General features: G+C 37.2%; 1 protein-coding gene across 5 annotated transcripts in view; it reads right to left on the bottom strand.

The window, feature by feature from the left end:
* Positions 1-20,338: 20,338 nt before the first annotated feature.
* Positions 20,339-26,648, bottom strand: part of SESN1 (sestrin 1) — a 99,147-nt gene continuing 92,837 nt past the window's right edge. For all 5 annotated transcript variants that reach the window (XM_072831838.1, XM_072831834.1, XM_072831836.1 and 2 more), the window contains 4 exons: positions 25,633-25,745; positions 23,370-23,560; positions 22,053-22,197; positions 20,339-21,496 (listed from right to left, as the gene is read on the bottom strand). In XM_072831838.1, coding sequence (XP_072687939.1) covers positions 21,410-21,496; positions 22,053-22,197; positions 23,370-23,560; positions 25,633-25,745 — 536 coding nt within the window. In that variant the 3' untranslated portion in view covers positions 20,339-21,409. The remainder of the gene's footprint in view (positions 21,497-22,052; positions 22,198-23,369; positions 23,561-25,632; positions 25,746-26,648) is intronic.

Raw genomic sequence — 26,648 nt, 5'->3', positions numbered from 1 at the left:
TATATTGAAGGAAAGTGATGATAATGAGCATCCTTGTCTTGTTCCTAATCTTAGAGGAAATGGTTTCAGTTTTTCACCATTGAGTACATTAGCTGAGAGTTTGTCATACATGACCTTTATTATATTGAGGTATGTACCCTGTATACCTTCCCTGTTGAGAGTTCTTAATCATGAACAAATGTTGAATTTTGTCAAATGTTTTTTATCCTTCATTTTCTTAATGTGACATATCATGTTGATTGATTTGTGGATATTGAATATCCTTGCATCCCTGAAATAAATTCCACTTGATGGTGATAAGTGATCCTTTAACTGCATTTTTGAATTCAGTTTGCTAAGTTTTTGCTGAAAATTTTTGCAACTATGTTCATCAGGGATACTGGTCTATAATTTTCTTTTGTGGTCTCTTTGTCTGGTTTTGGTATCAGGGTAATAGAGTGAATCAGGAAGCATTATTTTTTGTATTTTTTGAGGATAGGTATTAGCTCATCTTTAATGTTTAGCAGAATTCACCTGTGAAGCCATCTGGTCCTGAACTTCTTTTCATTGGGAGTTATTTGATTTCTAATTAGTAATGTAATCAGACTGTTCAAATTATCTATTTCTCCCTGATTCAGTCTTGGAATACTCTGTTTCCAGGAATTTATCATTTCCACTAGTTTGTCCAATCTGTTGACATATAGTTTTTCATGATAGTCTCTAATTATCCTTTGTATTTCTGTGGTGTCAATTGTAACTTCTCTTATTTCTGATTTTATTTTTGAATGCTCCTTTTTTTTTTTTTAACTGATGAGTCTGGCTAAAGGTTTATCAATTTTGTTTATATTTTCAAAGAATCAGCTGAGTTTAATTGATCTTTTCTATTTTTTTAAGTCTCTACTTATTTCCACTCTGATCTTTATTATTTCCTTCCTTCTGTTAACTTTGGACTGTGTTCTTTTTCTAATTCCTTTAGTATGAGGTTAGATGGCTTCTTTGAAGTTTTTCTTGTTTCTTGTGGTAGGCCTAAATTGCTATAAATTTCCCTCTTAGAAATGCTTTTGGGGCATCCTGAAGATTTTGAACCATTGTTTCCCATTTTTATTTGTCTCCGGGTATTTTTTTTTATTTCCTTTGGATCCATTGACCCATTGGTTGTTTAGTAGCATGTTTAGTCCCCCCCCTTACATGTGTTTTTTCCAATTTTTTCTTGTAATTGATTTCCAGTTTCATACTGTTATGGTCAGAAAAGATAGTATTTTAATCTTAAATTTACTGAGACTTGTTTTGTGGCCTAACATGTGATCTGTCCTAGAGAATGTTCCATGTGCACTTGAAAAGGATGTGTATTTTGTATTTGGATGGAACGTTCTGTATACATCTGTTAAGTTCATCTGGTCTGTGTCATTCAAAGCTACTGTTTCCTTATTGACTTCTTTGGAACATCTATCTATTGATGTAAATAGAGCATGAAAGTCCCCTACTGTTATTGTAATACTGTTAATTTCTTTATCTCCGTTTGTTTTACATATTTATGTGTTCCTAAATATGTAGATATTTACAATTGCTTAGATATGTTACAATTGCATAGATATTTACAGTTGTTATAGCTTCTTGTTGGATTGATCCCTTCATCCTTATGTAATGCCCTTCTTTGTTATTTGCTATAGTCTTTGTTTTATTTGTTTATTTTTTAAAGATTTTATTTATTTATTCATGACATAGGCAGAGGGAGAAGCAGGCTCCTCACAGGAAGCCTGATATGGAACTGGATCCTGGAGTTCCAGAATCATGCCCTGAGCCGAAGGCAGATGCTCAACTGCTGAGCCACCCAGGCGTCCCTATAGTTTTTGTTTTAAAGTTGATTTTTTAAAATTTTTTAATAAATTTATTTTTTATTGGTGTTCAATTTACCAACATACAGAATAACACCCAGTGCTCATCCCGTCAAGTGCCTCCCTCAGTGCCCATCACCCATTCACCCCCACCCCCCGCCCTCCTCCCCTTCCACCACCCCTAGTTCGTTTCCCAGAGTTAGGAGTCTTCATGTTCTGTCTCCCTTTCTGATATTTCCCACACATTTCTTCTCCCTTCCCTTATATTCTCTTTCACTATTATTTGTATTTCCCAAGTGAATGAGAACATATAATGTTTGTCCTTCTCCGATTGACTTACTTCACTCAGCTTAAAGTTGATTTTGATGTAAATATTGCTATGCCTGCTTCTGCTTTCCACTTCCATTTCTATGGAATGTCTTTCTCTATCCCTTTGCTTTGTTTCTCTCTCTCTTTTTTTTTTAGGATTTTATTTATTTATTAATGATAGGTGCAGAGGGAGAAGCAGGCTCCATGCAGGGAGCTCCATGTGGGACTTGATCCCTGGACTCCAGGATCAGGCCCTGGGCCGAAGGCAGGCGCTCAACCCACTGAGCTACCCAGGTGTCCCTACTTTCAGTTTCTGTGTGGCCTTAGACATGAGTCTCTTGCAGGTAGCATACAAATGGATGCTGTTTTTTGAATCCATTCAGTTTTTTGTTTGATTGGAGTATTTAGCTCCTTTACAGTTAATTATTGATAAGTATGTACCTATTGCCCATGTCGTCAATTATTCTCTGATGGTATTTTTGTAGTTCTTCTGTTCCATTTTTCTTCTCTTGTCCTTGTCTCTTGTGATTTGATGATTTTCTTTAGTCTTGTGATTGGATTTCTTTCTCTTTATTATTTGTGTATCTACTATAGGCTTTTGGTTTGTGGTTCTCATGAGGCTCATCTAGAGCATCCTCTGTATATAGCAGTCTATATTAAGTTGGTGCTTGCTGAAGTTCAAACTCATTTTAAAAACACTACATTTTTACTCCTTGCCTGTTTTATGTATATGATGTCATATTTTACATATTTGTATTTTGTGTATCCCTTAACCAATTTTTATAAATATAATTGATTTTTACTATTACTTTTTGTCTTTTCACCTTCATGCTAGTCTTATGTGATTCATCTATATCTTTATATGTTCGCTTTTACTGGTGAATTTTTTTCCTTCCATAGTTTTCTAACTTCCAGTTATGGCCTTTTCTTTTCCATTTAAAAGCATCCTTTTAACATTTCTTCTAATGGTTAGTGGTGATGAACTCCTTTAACTTTTGTCTGGAAAACTCTATCTCTCCTAAAATTTTGAATAATAACCTTGCCAAGTAGACTATTCTTGGCTATAGGTTTTCTCCTTCCAGCACTAAATATATTATGCCACTCACCCTCTTCTGGTCTGTAAGATTTCTGTTGAAAATCCAGCTGATAGCTTTATGGAATTTCCGTTATACATAACTATTTGTTTTTCTCTTACTATTTTTGTGATTCTCTCCTTTAATTTTCAGCATTTTAATTATTACGTGTCTTGGAATGGACCTCTTTGGGTTCAACTTGTTTGGGGCTCTCTATGATTCTTGGACCTGAATGTCTGCTTCCTTCCCGGATTAGGGAACTTCTCAGCTATTATTTCTTCAAATAAGTTTTCTGTTCTTTTCTTTCTCTCTTCTCCTTCTGGGACTCTTGCAATGCAAAAACATTATTCTTGATGTTGTTACAGAGGCTCCTTTATTTTTTTTTTCCAGAGGCTCCTTTAACCTATCCTCATTTTTAGAAATTCTTTTTTCTTTTTGTTTAGCTTGAGTGCCTCCCATTACTTTGTCTTCCAGATCACTAATCTGTTCTGTATCCTTTAATTTGCTGTTGATTTCCTCTAGGGTATTTTTCATTTCTGTTATTATATTCTTCAGCTCTGATTGGTCCTTTTTAAATATTTTCTATCTCCTTGTAGTTCTCACTGAGTTTGTCTACATTTCTCTCAAATCTTGTATCTCTGTGACTATTAATTTGAATTCTTTATCAGATAGATTTCTTATCTCTATTTTGCCTAGGTTTTTTGTTTTTTTCCTGAGATTTTTGTCTCATTCTTTCATTTGGAACATTTTCCTCTGTGTTGTCATTTTGTCTGACTCCCTTTGTTTGTTTCTATGTATTAGGTAGGTCAGCTACATCTCCTGGTCTTGAAGGGAGTGGCCTTATGTAGACAGCTTCCTGTGGGCCCCCATTTCTCTCCCTGGTCACCAGAATCAAGTGCCTTTAAGGTGTCTCCTGTGTGGGCTCCACATGTCCTCTTGTTATGACATAATTATTATGTGCACACTGGTGGCCAGGGTTGGCTCCCAGTGTGGCTGGTTGCGATGACTAGCATGACTATTGCAGGTGCACAGGTGGGCAGAACTGCCCCTCTAGTGTGGCTGGTTGCAATGGCCAGTACAGCTATTGCAGGCAAACTGGTAGGCAGGGCTGGCTGCAATGACTGGCATGACTATTGCAAGCATGCTGGTGAGTGAGGCTGGCTCTCCCCTTTCCCAGGGAAGGATTTGTACTGCTGGGGCTGCCCACTGGATGTTGTAGGGCACTAGTGACTTTGAGGGGGATGCTGGTCCCAACTGAGGCTACCTGCCAACTGTGGTGGGGCAGGAGCCATTTTTGGAAGGATGGCTAGTGGGGTGGGTCCTCAGAGAAATGCCAGGGCAGCATGAACAGTGCTAGCAAGATAGATGGAAAACAATAGAAATGGCTCCTGCCAGTGTCTGGCCAGTTAGGCTGAAAGAAGGCAAGAAAAATTGGTACCTATTTGTATTTCTGTTCCTGGAGAAAGTTCCTGCAGATCTTTGCCTCTCTGGAACATACCATAAGATCAGTCAATGAATCTCTGTCACATATAATGTAAGCACTTTTCAAACTTCTGTTTCTAATGCTGGATCTTGGGCAGAGTCATAAGCCACTACCTCTACCTCAAAATCTTAACCTCCTATAACACTCCAGCTCTCCTGGAATTAAGCCTCACTGATTTTCAGAACCAGATATTATGGGGGCTTGTTTTCCCAGGGCAGATCTTCAGAGTCAGGACACCCAATGTGGGGCTTAGTTTCTCTGCCTCACAGGGAGGACATCTACACCTGTGATATGCCTCCTGCTATGGGTGGCTATCTTGGAGGTTTCATGCCTGACCATGTCTCTTCCTCCTACCTTTCTCAGCATGGCTTCTTCTTTATGTCTTTAACTGTCAAAGATGTGTTCCACCATTCTTCAGGTCATTTTCAGGGTGAGTTGCATTATATTAGCTATTGCCTTGGTGTGTCTGTGGGAGGTAAGCTCAGGATTTTCTCACTCTGCCATCTTCCTGGAATAAGCCAACCTTGTTCTTTCTCAAGAATGTTATAGCTTTTTGTCATCCTTTGAGACTCCATATGAATTTTGGGATGGATTTTTCTATTCTTGCAAAAAAAAACCCCAGCATTTTCAGAGATTACATTGAACCTGTAGATTGCTGTAGATATATTGACATCTTGACAATATCCTGAGGACTGTCAGTTCATGACCATGGGATGTCTTTCCATTTATTTGTGTCTTCTTTAATTACTCACAGCAGTGTATTGTAGTTTTCAGGTTACTAGTCTTGTATCTTCTTGGTTAAACTTATCCCTAAGTATTTGCTCTTTTTGGTGCTATTATATATGGAATTGTTTTCTTAATTTCCTTTCAGATTGTTCATTTTTAGTGTATACAAATGCAACTGATTTTTTTTTTTGTTGATTTTGTGTCTTGTAACTTGCTGAATTTATTCTAACAGGTTATGTGTGTGTGTGTGTGTGTGTGTGTGTGTGTGTGTGTGTGTGTGTGATCTTTAGGGTTTTCTGCATCGAAGATCATGTCACCAGGAAACAGATAATTTGACTCTTCCTTTCCAGTTTGAATGCCTTTTCTTTTTCTTGCCTAATTGTCCTGGCCAGGACTTCCAGAACAAAGTTGAACAGAAATGGTGAGAGCAGGCTTGTCTTGTTCCTGATCTTATAAGAAAAGTTTTCAGTCTTTCATTGAATATGATGTTAATTATAGGTTTTTCATATATGGGCTTTATTACATTCAGATAGCTTCCTTCTAATTCTATTTTCTTGAGTGTTTTTAATCATGAAAGGGTGTTGAATTTTGTCAAGTGCTTTTTCTGCATCAATTGAGATAATCATGTGTTTGTGTGTTGTTCCTCTTCCATTCTGTTAATGCGGTGTATTGCATTGGTTATTTGTAGTATACTGAACCATTCTTGCATTCCAGGAATAAATCCTACTTCATACCTTTTAATGTGCTGTTGAATTTTCTTTGCTAGTATTTTGTTCAGGATTTTTGCATGAGTATTCATCAGGGATATTGGTCTGTAGTTTTCTTATAATGTTTTTAAATTTTTTTTAAGTTTTTAATTCCAGTTAGTTAACATACAGTGTTACTTTAGTTTCAGGTGTACAATATAGAGATTCAGCCTTCCATTACATCACCCGGTGCTCATCATGACAAGTGCACTCCTTAATCCCTATCACCTATTTAACACATCCCCACACCTACATCCCTTCTAGTAACCATGTGTGTGTTCTCTGTAATTAGGAGTCTGTTTCTTGTTTTGTCTCTCTCTCATTTTTCCCCATGCTTGTTTCATTTCTTAAATTCCACAGGCGTGAAATCATACGGTATTTGTCTTTCTCTGACTGACTCATTTCACATAGCATTATACTCTCTAGTTCAGTCCATTACACCCCACTTCTGTATCCACTCATCAGTTGGTAGAAACTTCTTTCCATAATTTGGCTATTGTAGATAATGCTACCTTAAATATAAGGATGCATGTATCTCTTTGAATTAGGATTTTTGTATTCTTTGGGTAAATACCCAATACCACAATTCCTGGATCATAGGGTAGTTCTATTTTTAACTTCTTGAGGAATTGCTACACTGTTTTCCAGAGTGGCTGCACCAGTCTGCATTCCCATCAACAGTGCCAGAGAGTTCCCCTTTGTCTACATCCTCACTAACATCTATTATTTCTTTGTTGTTGACTTCAGCCATTTTGACAAGTGTGTAATTTTGATTTGCATTTCCCTCATGAAAAGTGAGGATGAGCACCTTTTCATGTGTCTCTGGGACATCTGGACGTCTTTGGAAAAATGTCTATCCATGTCTTTTGCTCATTTTTAATTGTATTTTTTGTTTTTGGGGATGTTGTGTTATATCAGTTCTTTATGTATTTTGGATACTAACCCTTTATTGGATATGTCATTTGCAAATATCTTCTCCCATTCTGTGGGTTACCTTTTAGTTTTGTTGGTTGTTTCCTTTTCTTTCTTTTCTTTTCTTTCTTTCTTTTTTTTTTTTTTTTTTGGTTGTTTCCTTTTCTATGTAGAAGCTTTTTAGTTTGATATAGTCCCAATAGCTTCTTTTTGCTTTTGTTTCCCTTGCCTCAGAAGACATACCAAAAAGAATTTGCTACATTTGATGTCAAAGAACTTAATGCCTGTGCTCTTCTGTAGCATTTTAATAGTTTCCTGTCTCACATTTAGGTCTTTAATCCATTTTGAATTTTTTCATGTTTGGTGTAAGAAAGTGATCCAGTTTCATTCTTCTGCATGTTGCTGTCCAGTTTTCCCAACACCATTTGTTGAAGACATTGTCTTTTTTCCATTGGATATTCTTTCTTGCTTTGTTTAAGGTTATTGCCCCATTTAATTATGGGTTTATTTCTGGGTCTTTCTATTCTGTTCTGTTGATCTCCATATCTATTTTTGTGCCAGCACCATATTCTTCTGATGATTAGAGCTTTGTGATATAACATGAAGTCCAGAATTGTGATGCCTCCAACCTTGCTATTCTTTTCCAAGGTTGCTTTGTGATTTGGGGTCTTTTGTGGTTCCACACAAATTTTAGAATTGTCTGTTCTAGCTCTGTGAAAAATGATGTTAGTATTTTGATAGGGATTACATTAAATCAGCCTTATAGACTTAAACAAATTCATTTATTTGTTTCAAGAGAGAGCATGTGAGCATGCAAGCAGAGGGAAGAGGGAGAAGGGAGAGGGCATCCAAGGAGACTTTGCACTGAGCATGGAACCCAGTGTGGGTCTCAGTTTCATAACCCTGAGATCATGACCCAAGCCCGAACCAAGAGTTGGACACTCAACTGACTGCACCATGCAGGTGCCCCAGATAGTATAGACATTTTAACAATATTTGTTCTTCCAATCCATGAGCATGGAATTTCTTTGTATCTACTTCATCTTCTTTAATAAGTGTTTTTTTTTTTTTTAATGGTTTTCAGAATAGAGAACTAAACCTCTTTGGTTAGGTTTATTCCTAGGTATCTTATTATTTTTGGTGTAATTGTAAATAGGATTGTTTTCTTAACTTTCCTTTCTGCTGCATCATTATTGTTGTATAGATGTACAACAGATTTCCATAGATCGATTTTTGCATCCTGCAGCTTTACTGAATTTGTTTATCAGCTCTAGCAGGTTTTGGGTCGTGTCTTTTGGGTTTTCCACATATAATATATGTCCTCTGCAAATAGTGAATGTTGTACTCCTTTCTTACCAATTTGGATGCTTTTTCTTTCTTTTTTTGTCTAATTGCTGTGATAGGACTTCTAGTACTCTGTTGAATAAAAGTGGTGAGAGTGGGCATCCTTGTCTTGTTCCTGACCTTCAGGGAAAGCTCTCAGTTTTTCCCCATTGAGGATGATGTTACCTGTGGGCTTGCCATAGATGCCCTTTTAGGTTGTTCCCTATAAATCTAGTTTGTTGAGGGTTTTTATCATGAATGGATGTTATACTTTGTCAAATGATTTTTTCTATATCCATTGAAAAGATTATATGGTTTTTATCCTTTCTTTTTATTGATGTATCAGATTGATTTGTGAATATCGAACCATCTTTGTAACCAAGGAATAGATCCCACTTTTTTAAACATATTGTTGAATTTTGTTTACTGGTATTTTGTTGAGGATTTTTGCATCTGTGTTCATCAGAGATATTGGCCAATAGTTCTCTATTTTTTTTTTGGGGGGGGGTGATGTCTTTATCTGGTTTTGGTATCAGGGTCATCCTGGGCTCATAGAATGAATTTGGAAGTTTTCCTTCCTTTTCTAAGATTTTGGAGTAATTTGCAAAGCATAGATATTAACTCTTTAAATGTTTGATAGAATTCACCTGTAAAGCCACCTTGTCCTGGACTTTGGGAGCTTTTTGATTACTGAATCAACTTCTTTGCTGATTATCAGTCTGTTCAAATTTTCTATTTCTTTCTGTTTCAGTTTTGGGAGGTTATATGTATTTCTAGGAATTTATCCATTTCTTCTAGGTTGTCCAATTTTTTGGCATCTAATTTTTCATAATAGTCTCATGATTTTTTTTTATTTCTCTGATGCTATTTCTCCTTTCTCATTTGTGATTTTATTTGGGCCCTTTTTTTTCTTGATAAGTCTGGCTAGAAGTTTATTAATTTTATTATGTCTTTATTTTTCAAAGAACCAACTCCTGGTTTCATTGATCATTCTATTGTTTTTTAGTTTCCATATCATTTGTTTCTGCTCTAGTCTTCATCATATCCTTCCTTCTGCTAGTTTTAGGTTTTGTTTGTTGTTTTTCTCTAGCTCTTTTAGGGGCATGGTTAGGTGTTTTTTTGTTTTTTTTGTTTGTTTGTTTGTTTTTGTTTTTTTTGAGACTTTTCTTGCTTCTTGAGGTAGGCCTGTAATACAAACTTCCCTTTTAACTGCTTTTGCTGCATCTCAGAGTTTTTGGACCACTGTGTTTTCATTTTCATTTGTTTCCATGTGCTTTATTTATTTTTTCTTTTATTTCCTGATTTACCCATTCATTGTGTAGTAGCAGGTTATATAACCTTCATGTATTTGTGGTCTGTCCATATTTTTTCTTATGGTTGACTTCTAGTTTCATAGTGTTGGAATCAGAAAGATGCATGGTATGACTTCAGTCTTTTTGAATTTGTTCAGGTTTGTTTTGTGGGCTAATATATGATCTATTCTGGAGAACCTTCCATGTGCACTTGGAAAGAATGCGAATTCTGCTGTTTTAGGATGGAATGTTCTGAATATATCTGTTAAATCCATCTCTTCTAGTGTGTCATTCAAAGCCATTATTATCTTGTTAATTTTCTGTTTAGATGATCTGTCCATTGCTGTATATGGTGTGTTAATGTCCCCTACTATTGTATTATATTGATTAGTTCCCTTATGTTTTTTTTATTGACTGTTTTATGTATTTGGGTGCTCCTATGTTGTGTACATAAATATTTACAATTGTTAGATCTTGTTGGATTGTCCCATCTATTACTATATAGTGTCCTTCTTTGTCTTTTGTTACAGTCTTTGTTTTAAAGTCTTTTATAAGATTTGCTACTCCAGCTTTCTTTTGACATCCGTTGGCATAATAGGTGTTTCTCCATCCTTTCACTTTCAATCTCCAGGAGTCTTTAGGTCTAAAATGGATTTCTTCTTGGTAGCATATAATAGATGGGTCTTTTTTTCTCAAATCCATTCTGTCACCCTATGTCTTTTGACTGAAGTGTTTAGTCCATTTACATTCAAAGTGATTATTGCTGGGTATGTATTTTTTTGCCATCTTATTACTTGTTTTGTGGTCGTTTCTGAAGATTTTCTCTGATCCTTTTTTGTCTTTCATGTTTTGTTGATTTTCTTTAGTATTATATTTGAATTTCTTTCTCTTTATTCTTTGCATATTAGTGTTTTTTGATATATAGTTCCTGTTAGGTTTGTATATAACCCCTTCTGCATATAGCAATCTATAAGTTGATAATTGGTTGAGTTTGAACTAATTCTTTTCTTCTCTCCTCATGTTTTAGATATGTTATTATATTTTAAATCCTTTTTTGCAAGTTCCTTGACTTTTTTTCCCCCAGAAATATTCATTTTTATAGCTTTTGTGTTTCCTACCTCTATACTGTGTCACTCTTGGTCTCTCCTTTCCACTCAGAGTTTCTTTTAATATTTCTTGTAGAGCTGATTTAGTGGCCATGAAGTCCTTTAATTTTTGCTTGTCTGGGAAACTCTTTATGTCTCCTAATCTGAATGACAGCCTTGAGGGATAGAGCATTCTTGGCTGAAGATTTTTCCCGTTCAGCACTTTGAATATGCTATGCCACTCTCTTCTGGCCTACAAAGTTTCTGTTGAAAAATCTTCTGGTAGCCTTATGCATTTTCTGTTATAAGTTAATGACTTCTTTTGTATTGCTGCTTTAAATTTGTTTTCTTTATCACTATATTTTACAAATTTAATTACCATATGATTTTGAGGTGTTTTTTATTTTGTTGTGGGTTCTCTGTGCCACCTAGATCTGGATATCTGTTTCTTTTCCCAAGTTAGAGAAGTTTTCAGCTATTATTTCTTCAAATGAATTTTCTACCCTCTTTTCTCTTCTTCTTTTTTTTTTTTTCTCTTCTTCTTCTGGGACTTCTATAATGTGAATATTGTTACATGTGATGCAGTCACTGGGTTCCCTAAATTTGGTCTCATTTTGCATAATACTTTTCTCTTTGGTTCAGCTTGATTACTTTCCATCACTCTGTCTTCTAGGTCATGAATTTGTTCTTCTACTTATTCCATACTGCTGTTCATTCCATCAAGCGTGTTTCTCATTTTATTTATTGTGTCTTTTATCTCTGCTATGTTATTCCTTATCTCTGTGTTAAGGGTCTCATTCACGTCTTCTACTCTTTTCTCAAGTTCAGTGAGTATCCTTATGCTCATTGTTTTAAATTCTGTATCAGGCATGTTACTTATATCTGTTTCACTTAGATCTCTGACTGTGGCTTTGGCTTGTTCTTTCACTCAGGATAAATTTCTCTGTCCTCATTGTCTGTCTCTCTGTGTTCTAAGAAGGTCAGTTGTGTCTTCTGCTCTTGAAAGTTGTGACTTTATGGAGCGGTCCTGGGTTGCCCTGCAGTGCGGTGTCCCCTGTTCATCAGAACTGCTGTTGCAGGAGAGTATCCTATGTGTGTTGTTTATGCCCTGCTGCTGTGTCTGAGTCACTCATCCTTTCAGTGCAGTTGTTTGCACTGACTCTCTGCTTGTTGTGGGCTCTGCTTGCTCTCTGTAGCATTAGTGGGAGCCAGGCAGGCAAGCTCTGAGGGGGTGTGGCCCTTGGGTAATTGGGAACAAGGCAACAGTGTTAGCAAAATTTGTGCTAGGCCACTAGTCTCCTGGATCCCCAGGGGTGCTTTGGTGGCTGAGGGCTGTGCACCCTCAGTAAGTCTGGGCATGGTTAGCCAATGCAAGAGGGGGTTTGGGGATGCCCAGCTGGGTAGAGTGTGGCAATTGGGCACAATGTGCAGTGGCAGCTGTGCACTCAGCAGCTGGCTGGGGCACTCGTGTGGCCTAACAAAATTTGCCCTGGGCCCAGGGCTGAGAGTAGCAGACTTGGCATGGGCAAGTCCTTAGGAGAACTCATGGGCATGGTGCACTGCTGGCAGGTTAGGTTGAAAGTGTCTAGATAGCCCCCAGCTCCTGCAGGTGGCTCTCTGTTTATGCTGGGTGGCAAGGGAGGAAAATGGCACTTGCCAGCTCCCTTGTTTTCAAAGAAGTACCCCAGTGTGCTCCAGAAGCACTGTGAACTGATCTGCCTCCCATTTGCCCCCAGCATTGTGTAAACTGCTGTTTTTATGTTACCTCTCCACATGGGCTGCTGTCTCTTTAAGGGCAGTGTCCCAGCTACCACTTGCCCTCCTGGCTCGCCCAGTGCTGGGTCAGCTGATTTTCAAAGCTCCATGTTTCAAGTCCCACTGTTTTGTTGTTGTTTTTTTTTAAATGACCACTTTATTGAGATATAATTCACATACTATAAAATTCGCCCTTTAAAAAAATTTTTTTTTTAAGATTTTATTATCTATTCATGAGAGACACAGAGAGGCAGAGACACAGGCAGAGGCAGAAACAGGCTGCATCCAGGGAGCTGGATGCAGGACTCGATCCTGGGACTCCAGGATCATGCCCTGGGCCAAAGGCAGGTGCTAAACTGCTGAGCCACCCAGGGATCCCCAAGATTCACCCTTTTGAAGTGTACAATTCAGCAATGTTTTTTTTTTTTTAATTTAAATTCTTTATTTAAATCAGTGTAGCTAACATATACTATATTATTAGTTTCAGGGGTAGAATTTAGTTTCATCAGTTGCATGTAACACCCAGTGCTCATTCTGTCAAGTGTCCTCCTTCATGCCTGTCACCCAATGATCCCTTCGCCTCACCCTCTCCCCTCCAGCAGCCTTCAGTTTGTTTCTTAGAATTCAGTGTCTCTCTTATGATTTGCCTCCCTCTCTCATCTTACTTTATTTTTCCTTCCCTACCCCTATGTTCATCAGTTTTGTTTCTTAAATTCCACATGTGAGTAAAATCATATGGTATTTATCTCTCTCATTTGTTTTGCTTAGTTTAATACCCTCTCTAGTTCCATTCGCACTGTTGCAAATGGAAGCTTTCATTCTTTTTGATGGCTGAGTAATATTCCAACACACACACATACACACACACACACACACACACACACACACACCCCACATCTTCTTTATCCATTCATCTGTCAATGGACATCTGGGCTCTTTCCAGTTTGGCTATTGTGGACATCACTGCTATAAACATTGGGGTGCAAGTGCCCCTTCAGATCACTACATTTGCATCTTTGGGGTACATACCTAGAGGTGCAATTGCTGGGTCATAGAGTAGCTCTATTTTCAACTATTTACTGTCTCCCAGAGTGGCTGCACCAGCTTGCATTCCCACCCCCAGGGTATGAGGGTTCCCCTTTCCCTGCATCCTCACCAACATCTGTTGTCTCTTGACTTGTTAATTTTACCCACCCTGACTGGTGTGAAGTGATATCTCATTGTGGTTTGATTTGTGTTTCCCTGATGCCCAGTGATGTGGGGCATTTTTCACATGTCTGTTGGCCATCTGTATGTCTTCTTTGGAGAAATGTCTGTTCATGTCCTCTGCCCATTTCTTGACTGGATTTTTTGTTTTTTTGGGTGTTGAGTTTGGTAAGTTCCTTACAGATTTTGGATACTAGCCCTTTATCTGGTGAGACACTTGCAAGTCCCACTGGTTTTACAAACTTTTGGGCTTTATTTCTTAAGTAGGCACGATGCCCAACATGGGGCTCAAACTCACAACCCCAAGATCAGGAGTCTCCTGTTCCACTGACCTGAGCCAGCCAGGTGGCTCAGTCCCTCTGGTTTTTAAAGCCAATGTCATGGGGATTAGTCTTCCCTGTGTGAGCTCTCTGGTGTGAGGGCCTGTTTCTCTGTCCTCTCTGCACACACAGCCTCCTCCCTCCTGTGGGCAGCCTCCCTCCACCTTTCTGACCTTCCTAACCTTTTGGATGCAACTTCATCTTTATGTTTAGTTGTGGAATTTGTTCTTGCCAGTCTTCAAATCATTCTCTGGTGTATTGACGTGGATGCAGATGATATCTATTTGAAAATGTGGAGAAGAATGAGCTCAGGGTCCTCCTACTCTGCCATCTTCCCAAGCTCCTCTCTTGGAGTGTCTTTGTCTGGCTCTGGTACCAGGATAATGCCGGCCCCCAAATGGATTCGGGAGTGCTCCCACCTCTCCAATTTTTTGGAAGAGTTTAAGAATTGGAGTTAATTCTGTAAATGTTTGGTATGTAGAATTTTCCAGTGAAACTGTCTGATCTTGGGCTTTGTTGGAAGGTTTTTAATGACTGATTCAGTCTCCTTACCGGATCTAGGTCTGGGCAGATTTTCTATTTCTTCATGATTCAGTCTTGGTAGGTTGTATGTTTCTAAATTATCCAATTTGTGGGCATAGAGTCGTTCACAGTATTCTCTTGTAATGCTTTATTATCGTGGTTGTAATATCCGTTTTCATTTCTGATTTTACTTGAGTCGTCTTTCTTAATCGAGTTGATTCCTCCCACCACCACCACCAATAGTGTGTGTTTCATTTATTTCTGCTCTTTTATTTTCTTCCTTCAGCAAACTGTGGTTTAGATCATTTTTTTTATCTAGTTCCTTGAAGTGTGAAGTTTAGATTGTTGATTTGAGATCATCTTTAAGGGTTGATGGCTATAAACTTCTTAGCACTGCATCCTGTAGGTTTTGGTTTGTTGTGTTTTCATTTTAATTATTCTTGAGGTATTTTCTAATTCCTTTGCAATTTCTTCTTTGATGCACTGGTTTGAGAATGTATTTAATTTCCAGATACTTGTGGACTTTCCAGTTTTTCTTTCCACTCTGGTTTCTAGTTTTATTCCATTGTGATCAGAAAGATACTCTGATTTAAATGAAAACAAACAAACAAACAAACAAACAAAAAACGTTTTAAGACTTGTTCCATGGCCTAACGTGTTCAATCCTGGAGAGTGATCCATGTGCACCTAAGAGTGTGAAGTCTGCTTTTGTTGCCTCGAGAGTGTTCTGTGTATTTCTGGTAGGTCCAAGTAGTCTGTAAGTATTCAAAATCCTGTCTATCCATCTTCTGGTTGTTCTATCCATTATTAAAAAGTGAGTTATTGAATCTCCTACTATTATTGTCTTGCTATCTATTTCCCTCTTGAATTCTGTTTTTGCTTCATATATTTAGGTGCTACAGAATTTGTTGCCTATATAAACTGTTGTATCTTCACAGTGAATTGACTGCTTTGTCTGATTTTAGTATAGCCACCTCTGCGCTCTTTTGGTTACCATTTACACTGAATATCTTTTTCCATTCTTTCACTTTCAGCTTTTATGTGTCCTTAGACCTAAAGTTAGTCTTTTATAGATAGTATGTAGTCAGATTCTCCTTTTTATCTTATCCATTGAGCCAGCCTGTTAAGGTCTGTTAATTAGGGAATTCAATCCATTTACATTTAATGTAAATACTGCTAGGGAAGGAATTACTATTGATATTTCATTAACAGTTTTCTGTATGTCTTACAGCTTTTTTTTTTTTTTTTTTGGTCCCTCATTTTCCCTTCCTTTTCCTTTGTGTTTCATTAAATTTTTGGTAGTGACAAGCTTTGATTTCTTTCTCATTTTTGTGTAAATTCTGGAGATATTTTGTGATTACCATGGAGATTATATATAAAAAAATCTTAGTTATAAAAATGTATCTTCACTGCTATCTTGAATTACATACAGAAACTCCATTCCTTTACATTTCTGCCCACCTCCACTTTACTGATGTCACAAATTAGATCTTCATAGATCTTGTGCCCATTAACACAGATTTCTATCTTTTATGCTTTTGTCTTTTGAATTCAAGAACTAAAAGTGGATTTATGTGCCTAAATTACAGTAATATAGGTTTGTGTATTTGTCACACATTTACTGTTATCAGAGAATTTTATATTTTCACATGGCCTTGCATTGCTCTGCAGTATCCTTTTCTTTCAACTTAAAGGACTTACTTTAGCATTCCTCATAGGGCAGGTCTAGTGAAAATAAATTCCCTCAGATAAATTCTGGGAAAGTCCTAATTTCTCTCCCATATTTTTAAAGAACAGTTTTGCCAATACTGTATTCTTAGTCATTAGTTTTTTCCTTTCAGCACTTAGACTGTATTGTTCTCCTGCTCTCTGGCCTGTAAAGTTTCGTTGGGTTTAAGTAATCTCTATGTTCAACATGGGGCTTGAGCTCATGACCCTGAGATCAAGAGTCACCTGCTCCACCCACTGAGCCAGCCAGGCACCCCTCTGGCCTGTAAGATTTATGCTGAGAAACCTGTTGAAATCTTGAGATGCTCTCTTGTACAAGACAACTTTCAGGATTTTTGTTTTGTTTTGTTTTTGTTTTTACTTCATCAGTTTGGTAATAGTGTGTTCCACTGTGGATTTCTTTGGATTTATCTTAGAATTTGTTGAGCTTCTTGAATTAGTATGCTGTTTCTTTTTTCAAATTTGGTAAATTTTCATTTCCTCTAAATAAGTTCTCTGCTCCTTTTGCTTGCTCTTTTCCAATAACATGTACATCGACCTGCTTGATGATGCCCCATAAGTCCCTACGGTTCTCTGCATTTCATTTTTCTTTTTTGTCCCCCTAACTTGGTAATATCAAATAACTTGTCTCCAGGATCACTGGTTCTTTGTTCCATCTGCTCAAATCCGATGAGCTCTGCTAGTGAATTTTTCAATTGTTTTCTTCAGCTCAGAATTTTTTTTTTTTAAATAGTTTGTCTCTTTGACAACAATCTCATCTTGTGTGTTTTCCTTCTTTTTGTTAATCTTGTTTTTAGTTCACTGAGTATCTTTTAAGGCAATTGTTTTAAATTCCCATCACTTATTTCAGAGATCTGCATTTCTTTAGGGTCAGTTTCTGGAGATTTTTGTGTTGTAGATTAGCCATGTTCCCTTGTTTCTTTATGTTTTGTGAACTTTGTTGGGATTTGGGCATTTGAAAAAGTAACTTATTCCAGCTTTTACAGACTGGGTTTTGTCATCAGCTTAGCCAGAAGTTCTGGAACCTCTCAAACCTTTTTTGGGGATGTATCCTCTGGGTTTGTGTGTATACTTTCATTCCATTCTTCCACCCTAGTCGGTCCTTCAATCTGAAGACCACTAACCCAATTCCCCTCACCCGCTATGCCTCCTCCTTCTCCATGTCACCATCTTTTAAATGGTCAAATTTATCAGTTGATGATTTGACAATTTCTGCTTTTAATGGTCTGAATTTTTCTAAGAGGCTTGCCTGTTTCTTCTCAGGACTTTGGTTTTGGTTTTTATTGTATTTGTACTCTCTTGCAACCTCTGCAGTGCCTGCAAAGCTGTAAGCTTCCCAGTGTTCTAATGTATCTGTGTGCTCACAGTGGCTTTCAACCAACATCCAAACCATGGCACCACTCCCACTAGTGCTCCAAGTAGGAGAGAGAGACTCTGGTGTGTCAAGGCAGGCCCAAGTCAAGCTAGAATGTTGGACACAAGTTCTACTTCTTTTTTCTTTCTGCCCTGAGGGAGGAGCCAGGAATTAGGACTTCTCATTTGTGCCATGCTGTGCCTGTAGTAGGGAGAAGGCCAGGATGAGCATGTTTCCATGAACTTTCCTGCACTTTTTGGTACAGCTGCCTCCTGGTTTTGTGTTTGCCTGGGTGCTGTAGCTCCCCAAGTGGGCTCTAGGGTCTTCACAACGGTTATTTTGGTCCTGAGTGTTAACTCGGTGTCTCCATAGGAAATGAGGACCTGGAACTTCATTGGTGGTGTCCCTTCCTATTCACCTGGCTTTTGCTATGCCTTGATATTCACTAGTCACAAATATGCCAATAAACTTTTACGGTATCTTGATGGAAGGCATGCTTATCCAACAAATTTTATTTAAAACTAAAATATCTAAACTATTAGAAAAATAACCTCTAAGCTTTTAAATGAATTTGAAATCAGCACCATTTGTATAAACTTAAAAATTGTAAATACAGATGTGTTTGGAATTTCTTAGATACTGAATTAAATTTGGCCTAATAAAAAATTTCCCCAATTTTTACAAAAAGACTTTTAGATTTAAAAAAATGAATCCTGTGAACCTCAACCAGAAATCTTCATGATTTAATTTTCTTCTTACAGGGGAGGGTTTTGGTATCCCATAAGTATTCTATTTTACCTTCCTCAATTATTTTGTCATCTTAGTTTAAAAGATTATAGTAACATTACAAATCCTGTGTGTTTAGTTTTGAGAAAACATTCAGAGTAACAGGAAACACCTGTTCAATGAACAGTGTTGAAACATAAACTGTGTATCACAGGCCTGTCTTTGTTACTTTAGGTAGAAGCATACTTGTTGGTTTTCATTTCAACTTGTGATTTCTAAGTGATTCTATAAGCTTCAGTGGACTAATATAATACATTCAGTTGATCTTGTTTTGTGATCATCCTATTACTTGATTAGAACCTCTATTAGAAATTTTGTATTAAGAGGAAGTGTAAAGAACCAAGAGCTGAATGAGCAAAATTTTAACCATATCCAGTGTCACCTTACTTGTTGGGTTCACCTGTACTGCTAGAACTCAGCAGAAGGCAGAAAAGGGCAAAGGCATGATGCAAATTCAAGAGGAAGGTACATGTATACATTACTGGAAGCTAATTAGAAATGGACATATGTTTCTTTAAATATAAAATATATTGATAATAATAGCCTTGTCTTCTCATCAGGGTAACTTTGAAGGCGGGAACCACTTCTATTTAAAATTATGCCTCCCTCCTCTCACCCACACATCATAAATTTGTAGGTTACTAGATTGAGCTCAAATGTTTTGATGAGTAACAGTTATTACAATAGCTTTGATTAAATTTAGAGCTTGATGATATAATTGATGTAAATTTGACAGTCTCATTTTTGTTGTCACTCTAATTAGCCTGTTTCTAATTTTTTTTAAAGTAATCGCTACACCCAATGTGGGGCTCAACCTTATAACCCCAAGATCAAGAATTATACACTCAACCAACTTTTTTTTTTAAGGGGGTAGGAGAGAGGTTTAATATATTCACCAAATTAAAGGACAGCATACTGTAGACACAAGACAATTTAGAAATCTAAACAAAATGGAGGGATCCCTGGGTGGCGTAGTGGTTTAGCGCCTGCCTTTGGCTCAGGGCGCGATCCTGGAGACCCGGGATCGAATCCCATGTCGGGCTCCTGGTGCATGGAGCCTGCTTCTCCCTCTGCCTCTCTCTCTCTGTGAGACTATCATAAATAAATAAAAATTAAAAAAAAAATAAAATGGAAGGTAGACTAGTGAAATTTACCAAATTTTGGTTAAGAAAACTATAACACTGGTGCCTCCTTTTCTAAAAATTACAGCCTAAATAATTTAGAGAAATGAGAATTGCTGTATTTAAGATTTTATTTATTAAAATAAAGCAGGAAAAGGGCAGAGGGAGAAGCAGATTCCCTGCCAAGACCCCAAGGAGGGGCTTGATCTCAGGACCCCGAGATCATGACTTGAGCTGAAGTCAGAGGTTTAATCAACTGAGCCACCCAAGCACCCCAACAATTCGAATTTTAGTTTACATTCGTTATTAACCTGTATGAACTGTCCTACTTGGCAAGATTCAAGATTTATAGACCAATTATTTGCAGGCCTTAGCCTGCCAGGTGTCCCTCGTTTCTAATAATTATTTGAACTCTAAAACCTCAGTTCAGGGATCCCTGGGTGGCGCAGTGGTTTGGCGCCTGCCTTTGGCCCAGGGCGTGATCCTGGAGACCTGGGATCGAGTCCCACGTCGGGCTCCCGGTGCATGGAGCCTGCTTCTCCCTCTGCCTGTGTCTCTGCCTCTCTCTCTCTCTGTGTGTGTGACTGTCATAAATTAAAAAAAAAAAAATTAAAACCTCAGTTCAAAAGGAACATGACATGAGGTCATAAAATGGTCTTAGGTAAGATCATGAAGGTCCACTCTTCTTTGTAACCTTTAAAAGGGTGTGAATCTACCAGGCTAATAAAAGTAATGGTACCTCTGAAGTCATGACTTTTTAAGAGATTGAGACAGCACATAAAATTGGAGAAAAAAATGATTCTTTATTGAAAAATACCAATAATACTGACAGACTTCAAAAGCAATTCACGCTTCCAGAATACAAAGTATACTTAATATATTTTTTCAAATCTTTTCGCATTTCAAAGTTATTAGCATTTTTGTAAATCAAATTTGATAACCTGACTAAAAATATTTTCCAGCTTTATTATTTAAAGAGCTGCACAATCTTTAAAGTGGGGACCATGAGGTGGGCAGGGACAGAATGCACCTGGGACTGCGCAGCAGTCTACAGCAACATTTCCCACAATGTCAGTGCTGGAAACAAAATACTGCACAAGACAGCTGCCCTCCAGTGTCAGAGATTTTGGGAAACAGCACATCAAAAGATAGCTAGCTTTTCTTATAAGTCATACACTTTCATTTAAGATTGCTTTTCGAGGGAAATCTTTAAGAATGCCACTGTAATTTAATTCATCCAATGAAAGAAATGAACTGTTACCATCGACAGGGTCTTTGCCGAGCTGTAATAATTCTATGCTTTTTTTTAGATGCAAAAAAATTAACACATATGCAAGTTTAATTCGAAACCACACAAATTATGTATGTAGGCTCAGATAGTAGCAGTGTTCACTTTTATTACTAATAGCTTAACTGGAACAGCCACTCTATTCATTCCACCAGCAGAAATAGCAGCACCAAGATCTAAAATTCTTTATGTATAAAAAGCTTATATCATTATCCAAGTCCCATTCTTTGCATGCTCCAATTCTTGTTATCTTATTTAACATAAAAGCAACAGGATTTGGAGAGTTACTATTTGCTGTATTAAAACAGTTGTACAGCATCTTGTACTGTCAAAAAGCAAAATACTGTGAACGGCAGCCCTTCTTCACAGCTCTACACTTGAAGCTGCCAATAAGCGTTCACTGCTCGTGCCAGCAGTGGTATTTCCACAGTAACATAGCAAAAACTAAAGAAATCATGGCACAATGGATTTCTGAATTCTTTTATCTACCATTGGTCCTGGGGCTTAGTACCATCCCCTTGTAGACTATATCTGATCATTCCATCATCTCTAATGGAGGAAAGGCATCAGGTCATATAGCGGGTAATGGCTCTCAGAGCGTAGAGGAGTTCTGCTTGCATTCTAGCTTCTATAAGAAGCAGATTAACATGAACCTAAATATAAAACACAACATTATTTAAGCATTCTCAGTTTTTCAATGCATCTAATAAACCCCCAAACTAAGTATATTTTCTGTGTGCCACTAAGTAACTTAGAAATCTTGACTTAGTCTCAAAATGAAAGTCATCCTAGATTCTTTTTGGATAGATGTTGGGCTTATATTTCAGAAAACCTAGACATTGCTTTAAGTAGAATACCAACTTCCCCTGTGAAATCATTTACTAATTTAAATAATTTTAAAACGATAGCTCAAAGACCAGACATTTCTATCTATAAACAATGAAAAATGAAGGAAGAGCTCTTGCAAAATGGTTTTCTTTCTCCCAAGCGGTGACAGCCATGCCAGCACTTCTGAACTGGGGCCAGCCACCGGTCTTTATTCTTTTACTCTAGCATTATAATGAGGTTCCTTCCAGGGGATACCAGACAGATGTGCAGGTATGTTCTTCTCTGGGTTGGAAAAGGATTTGAGGGCCACAGATCAGGAGGAGAATGAGAATCACTATGTTAAAGAGCAAAAAAAAAAAAATAGGTACAATAGGTACATACCTTCTCAGAGTGCTTAAACTGCCTCCAGAAGCTATCATACATTCTTTTGGTAACTTTTTCGGGAGTGCAAACAACAGTTTTGATATAAACTTTAAAGCTACGATCCAATAGCTGGTTAATTTCACCATAGTCATAGTCGTCATATCTGTTAAGAGAAAATGAGAATTACTGTATTTTCAACATATGGTCTGTTTTATTATGAAAGCATGGACGTTAATGATAAATGCTGTATTCTTCTTCCCTGTGTAGGCATCTGTCCCCCACAATAACTGCTTTACAATGTTTAATTGGGGATGGATGAGTGAATATAAAGGGATAAGAAGCAGAGAAGTTAGGGAAATGAATAGAAAATTTGTTAGCGCCCAAGCAACAGTATGAGTATTGCTGAAATTAAGAATTTGACAAACTATTTACTATTGCATGATATATATATATATATATCATAATCCACTTGAAATTGACTACAATTAATCCTTTTTTTCCCCCCAGGTTTCCAGGAGTTTCTGGGATCAGATGGGGAAAAAAATAGTGGGGGAGTGGGAGACGATTATTCCAGAGGGAAGAATGATCTATAGATGGCCTCACAGAGTCTATTCAGGATAGGCTGTTCTGCTTTAAGCTGAGATGGTTGATGGTTTTTAGGACTGCCAGACACTGAAGTCTCTTATTTGGTTTTCAGTGGAAAAGGAAAAAAGCTCTTGCAAAGCTGGCTCTCCCTACTATTCTGGAGGCCGAGTCAGTAGTCTGCTCACTGATAAAATGAATAGCAAGAGAAACCCTGATTCTACAGCTAAAATATAGGGTGGAGTTCGTGTGTATGTTAGAAGATGGTGTGTATGTGTATATATAATGGTTGCATTGCCTATTTAACATAATGTGGCTCAATACCTAACAGGACATGAAAGTTTTACGTTTTGATGAAGTATCACGGGAGCAGGTACTCTTCAGAAGTAGCATGAGAACAGCTAGGAGGGCGCTAGTGGGGTACTTAAGGGTACTAAGTTCCAAGAAGATAGGAGATGATGCCAAAGATGTTTGATGGTGAAATTTTCATCTATGCTCTAGGACAGCTTGCTTGCCCACCCCTTCCCTGGAGGCATCTGTCATTTAACTCTTGCCAATGTCCCTAACTCTCCCTCCTGCCTAGCTAGGAGAGAGGAAATAAACCAAGCTGCAATAAATTGATTCATAAGCAGCATAAAAATAAAACCCTTCCCCCAATAGCTTGAGTATTTGTATATGTCTGTGTGCGTGTTTCAAGCACCTGAATAATTTAGCCCAAAGGAAAATATTTCTTTATAAACAGAAGAGACTAACCTTATTCCAAACATGCAGTGAATATAGTTCCAAATAGCCCGTCTAAGCATTGAGGTATCGACATCTTTGTGCATTGCCATTGTATTATAAGTAAGATTGTAAGCAATGTGAAATTTTTCATCAATCAACTGTCCCACATCTGGATAAAGGCGATTTACCAAAGAATAACCATGGTCTTCCCAGCAATAGTCCTAAATACAGAGAATAGAACAAATGCAAATAATTAAAATGTAGCCAAGACAGTTCTATGTCTACTGCTCTGTCGTATGGGGAGTACTGCCTCTCTAGTGCATCCTAGCTCCCAGCTTCACTTGCAGTGCAATCTGATGTTTTCAGTTTCTATACTGCAGCATGCAAAGCTTTAGTAACTCAGTGAGTTTAAAAACCAATGGAATCGTTCTTACACAGAGGCCACCCATTTTCAGCTTTCACTCTCTCCTCATTCCACATCCAGAGGCAACCTATCTTGGGAGTCCTCTCTCGTTTTCCATTGCTGCAGCTATTCTGATGGTCCTCAAATTTTGTAAATTTTTAATTCAACACAACCACCACTCATTTCTTTCCCTTCTACCTCCTTTCTCTTAGGACTATTAACTGAGTTTCCTAATTAGTTTTCCTACATTAAATCTTCCTGCTTCCTTTCTATCTCAAGCAAAATAAGCCCCTACACTACTATATTGCTCTCATAATATTTTTCCTGAAACACCTCTTTGATATGTTATCACTCTGGTCTCCAAACTCTACAAACCTGACCGATTTTCAACTAGCTTCCCCCTAATCAGAAGCAGGAATTCTGTGCTTGAAGCACTCAGCAGCCCAGCCAACTTCTTTATAATCCCTTCCTTCACTCTCTCAACATAAGCTCAATTATTGCCTACAGTCTCCTCTGCTTTACACAATGCCCATGCTTTTGGACCATTAAAATCCGTCAAATCCTAACTTCTCCATAAAATTTCCAGCCCACATGATCTCAATTCTACTTCATGACACACTTACACTATCAAGCAGAAGTAATCTATAAAACTGTTATGCCTAATTTTTGTCCCTTTATTTTTATGTTTTTTAAAAAACGTTTGTCCCTTTAAACATCTTTATCACTTGAGCAAGAATAAAATCTTACAGATCTCAAATTTTCATATTTCTGGGAAGTTATTTAACATTGGCCCCTCACAATAATTGAAGGAGTTGGAATATCAACTCATGTGAATTAAATATTTACCTATCTAAATTAAATATTTATAGAACAGACTATTTAAAAAAATACACTTAGGCTGCAGTATGTTTCTACTAATGGATTGGACTGGAAGCAGTCTTACAAAGCTTAGAGCATAGAATAAATATTTGCTAATTAATTGATGATTCTCAACTTTTAATGTGGAACCAGAGAAGATAGCATAGCTACTGTTGCTCCTGAGAGGTGTTTGCAAAGCACTTTTAGCATAGTGCCTCCTACCAAGCAAAAAAAGGAGGCTGGTATCCTACAGCCATAACTGGTATCCTAGAGGACACTGGGTCCTTAAGTTTCCATGGACTCAATATATACACAATTGTACTGAGGAAGTTTTACTGTGTATTTCAAAGTTAATGATTTGGAAGCTAAAGAAATTGGGTCTACCAACAATAATTCTATTCCCTACTTCACTAATTTTATTTACTCTAAGAAGTGCTAGTAATTTTGGAATAACATCTATATGAATCCTCTCAAGCTTTCAATTTAAAATCCTCAAAAATTCTCTTTGCCTCAAATAACATTCAGTACATATTTTAAAGGAAATTAGGATACTGTAATTGTCATTATTTTCTATGCTATCTGTAAGAACTCACTCTCCCTAAAAAGAATAAAGTACATCTTTTACTTTTGATTTTTTTCATCGGCTTTCTCTCCACTCACATACATATAATGCTTGAGATGCTGGGGACATTTCTCTTGTCACTCAGGCCTGGTGTGTATCAGGGCCTCACTTTAACACTGGGGCTCAAGAGGAAAGAGGGAGAAAAACCAATGCTACATACATGCTACTATTATTCATTGTTTAGATATATTAGGAACTTGAGTTTTAGCACACTATCTGGGAACCTAACCCACCATTATGAGAATGTGTTTTGATTTCTGATCAACTGGTTTCTGAACTTTAACAATAAATATATTTAAAGGAATTGCCTGACATAGAAAAGTTATTTCTTTCTGCAACATTTTGGAATTCTCATATCCAGGGGACTTTTCCTAAGCAGTCACGTGCACAACAGTACATTGCAATTTTACCTGAACTCGAAATGTTGGAACATGCATCCCATGTCTAGAGAAATCCTTATAGCCATAACTAGTATCCTCAAAGTGACGAGATACATCTCTTGCTGGTGTGACTTCTTCATCATCTGAAATAATTAAAAAAGCCACTGAAAGCTTTTCAAAAACAGAATACTAGTTATAATTCATTTTACCTATAACAAATAAAAATAGGATAACCCTTTCTCTGATACCAACTAATCAACTGAAAGTCTTAAACCACAGAGAAATAGCTTATCAGTAAATGGAACGTAGTAAGATTCTCTGTTATAAAAAGTATTCATGGTTGAATTTTCCATGCTTTGCATTCCTTTCTTTCATATGTCCTCTGCATCCCCACTCCAATTTTGGATATTAAGTTTTATCTTAAAAGTATGCAAAGTTAAAAAAAAAAAAAGTACGCAAAGTTGAACACTCTTTTGGAAAATTTTTATGGTGATTGAATAATCTATATACTTTAGCACCTGGATTATTTCTGGTTGAATATTAATGTCCTACAATATATAGTGTGATCTAACACCTCAAAGGTCCTAGAAACAATTCTGGAATGGTGAATCAATTTTAATAATGTTTCCTGAACTGCTCTAAGCCTTTCTGGATTATTTTCATGTTTGAGGAAAATAGAAACAAAAACTTTTCATCAAGGAGAAACAAGATAACATCCAACCTTCATTTATACGAATTTGATTTTTTCTTTGCTATTAGGAAATTTAGTGCTTTTAACACATATATTCTTTATCCCCACTCTGTTATCAAAATACATTTTGAGACACTTTAACTGTTTTTCCTTTAAATTACCTGGTTTATATATTAAATTCTATAGCCTGTATATAAAGGCCAAATATAAAGGATTCAAGTTTGTTGTTAGTTGTCTAATAAATAGCTCCTTTGCACAAATCATTGAATTTTAAAGCTGAAAAGCAATTTTAGGGCTTTATGAACTCGATTTCCTAATTTTAAAGAGAAAAAAGAGAGCATTCATATGTTAAGTG

This window comes from Canis lupus, chromosome 7 (assembly GCF_048164855.1).
Source record: "Canis lupus baileyi chromosome 7, mCanLup2.hap1, whole genome shotgun sequence".
Taxonomy (NCBI): Eukaryota; Metazoa; Chordata; class Mammalia; order Carnivora; family Canidae; genus Canis; species Canis lupus.
The sequence above is the reverse complement of the archived record's forward strand: the minus strand, read 5'-3'. Positions and strand labels throughout refer to the sequence as shown.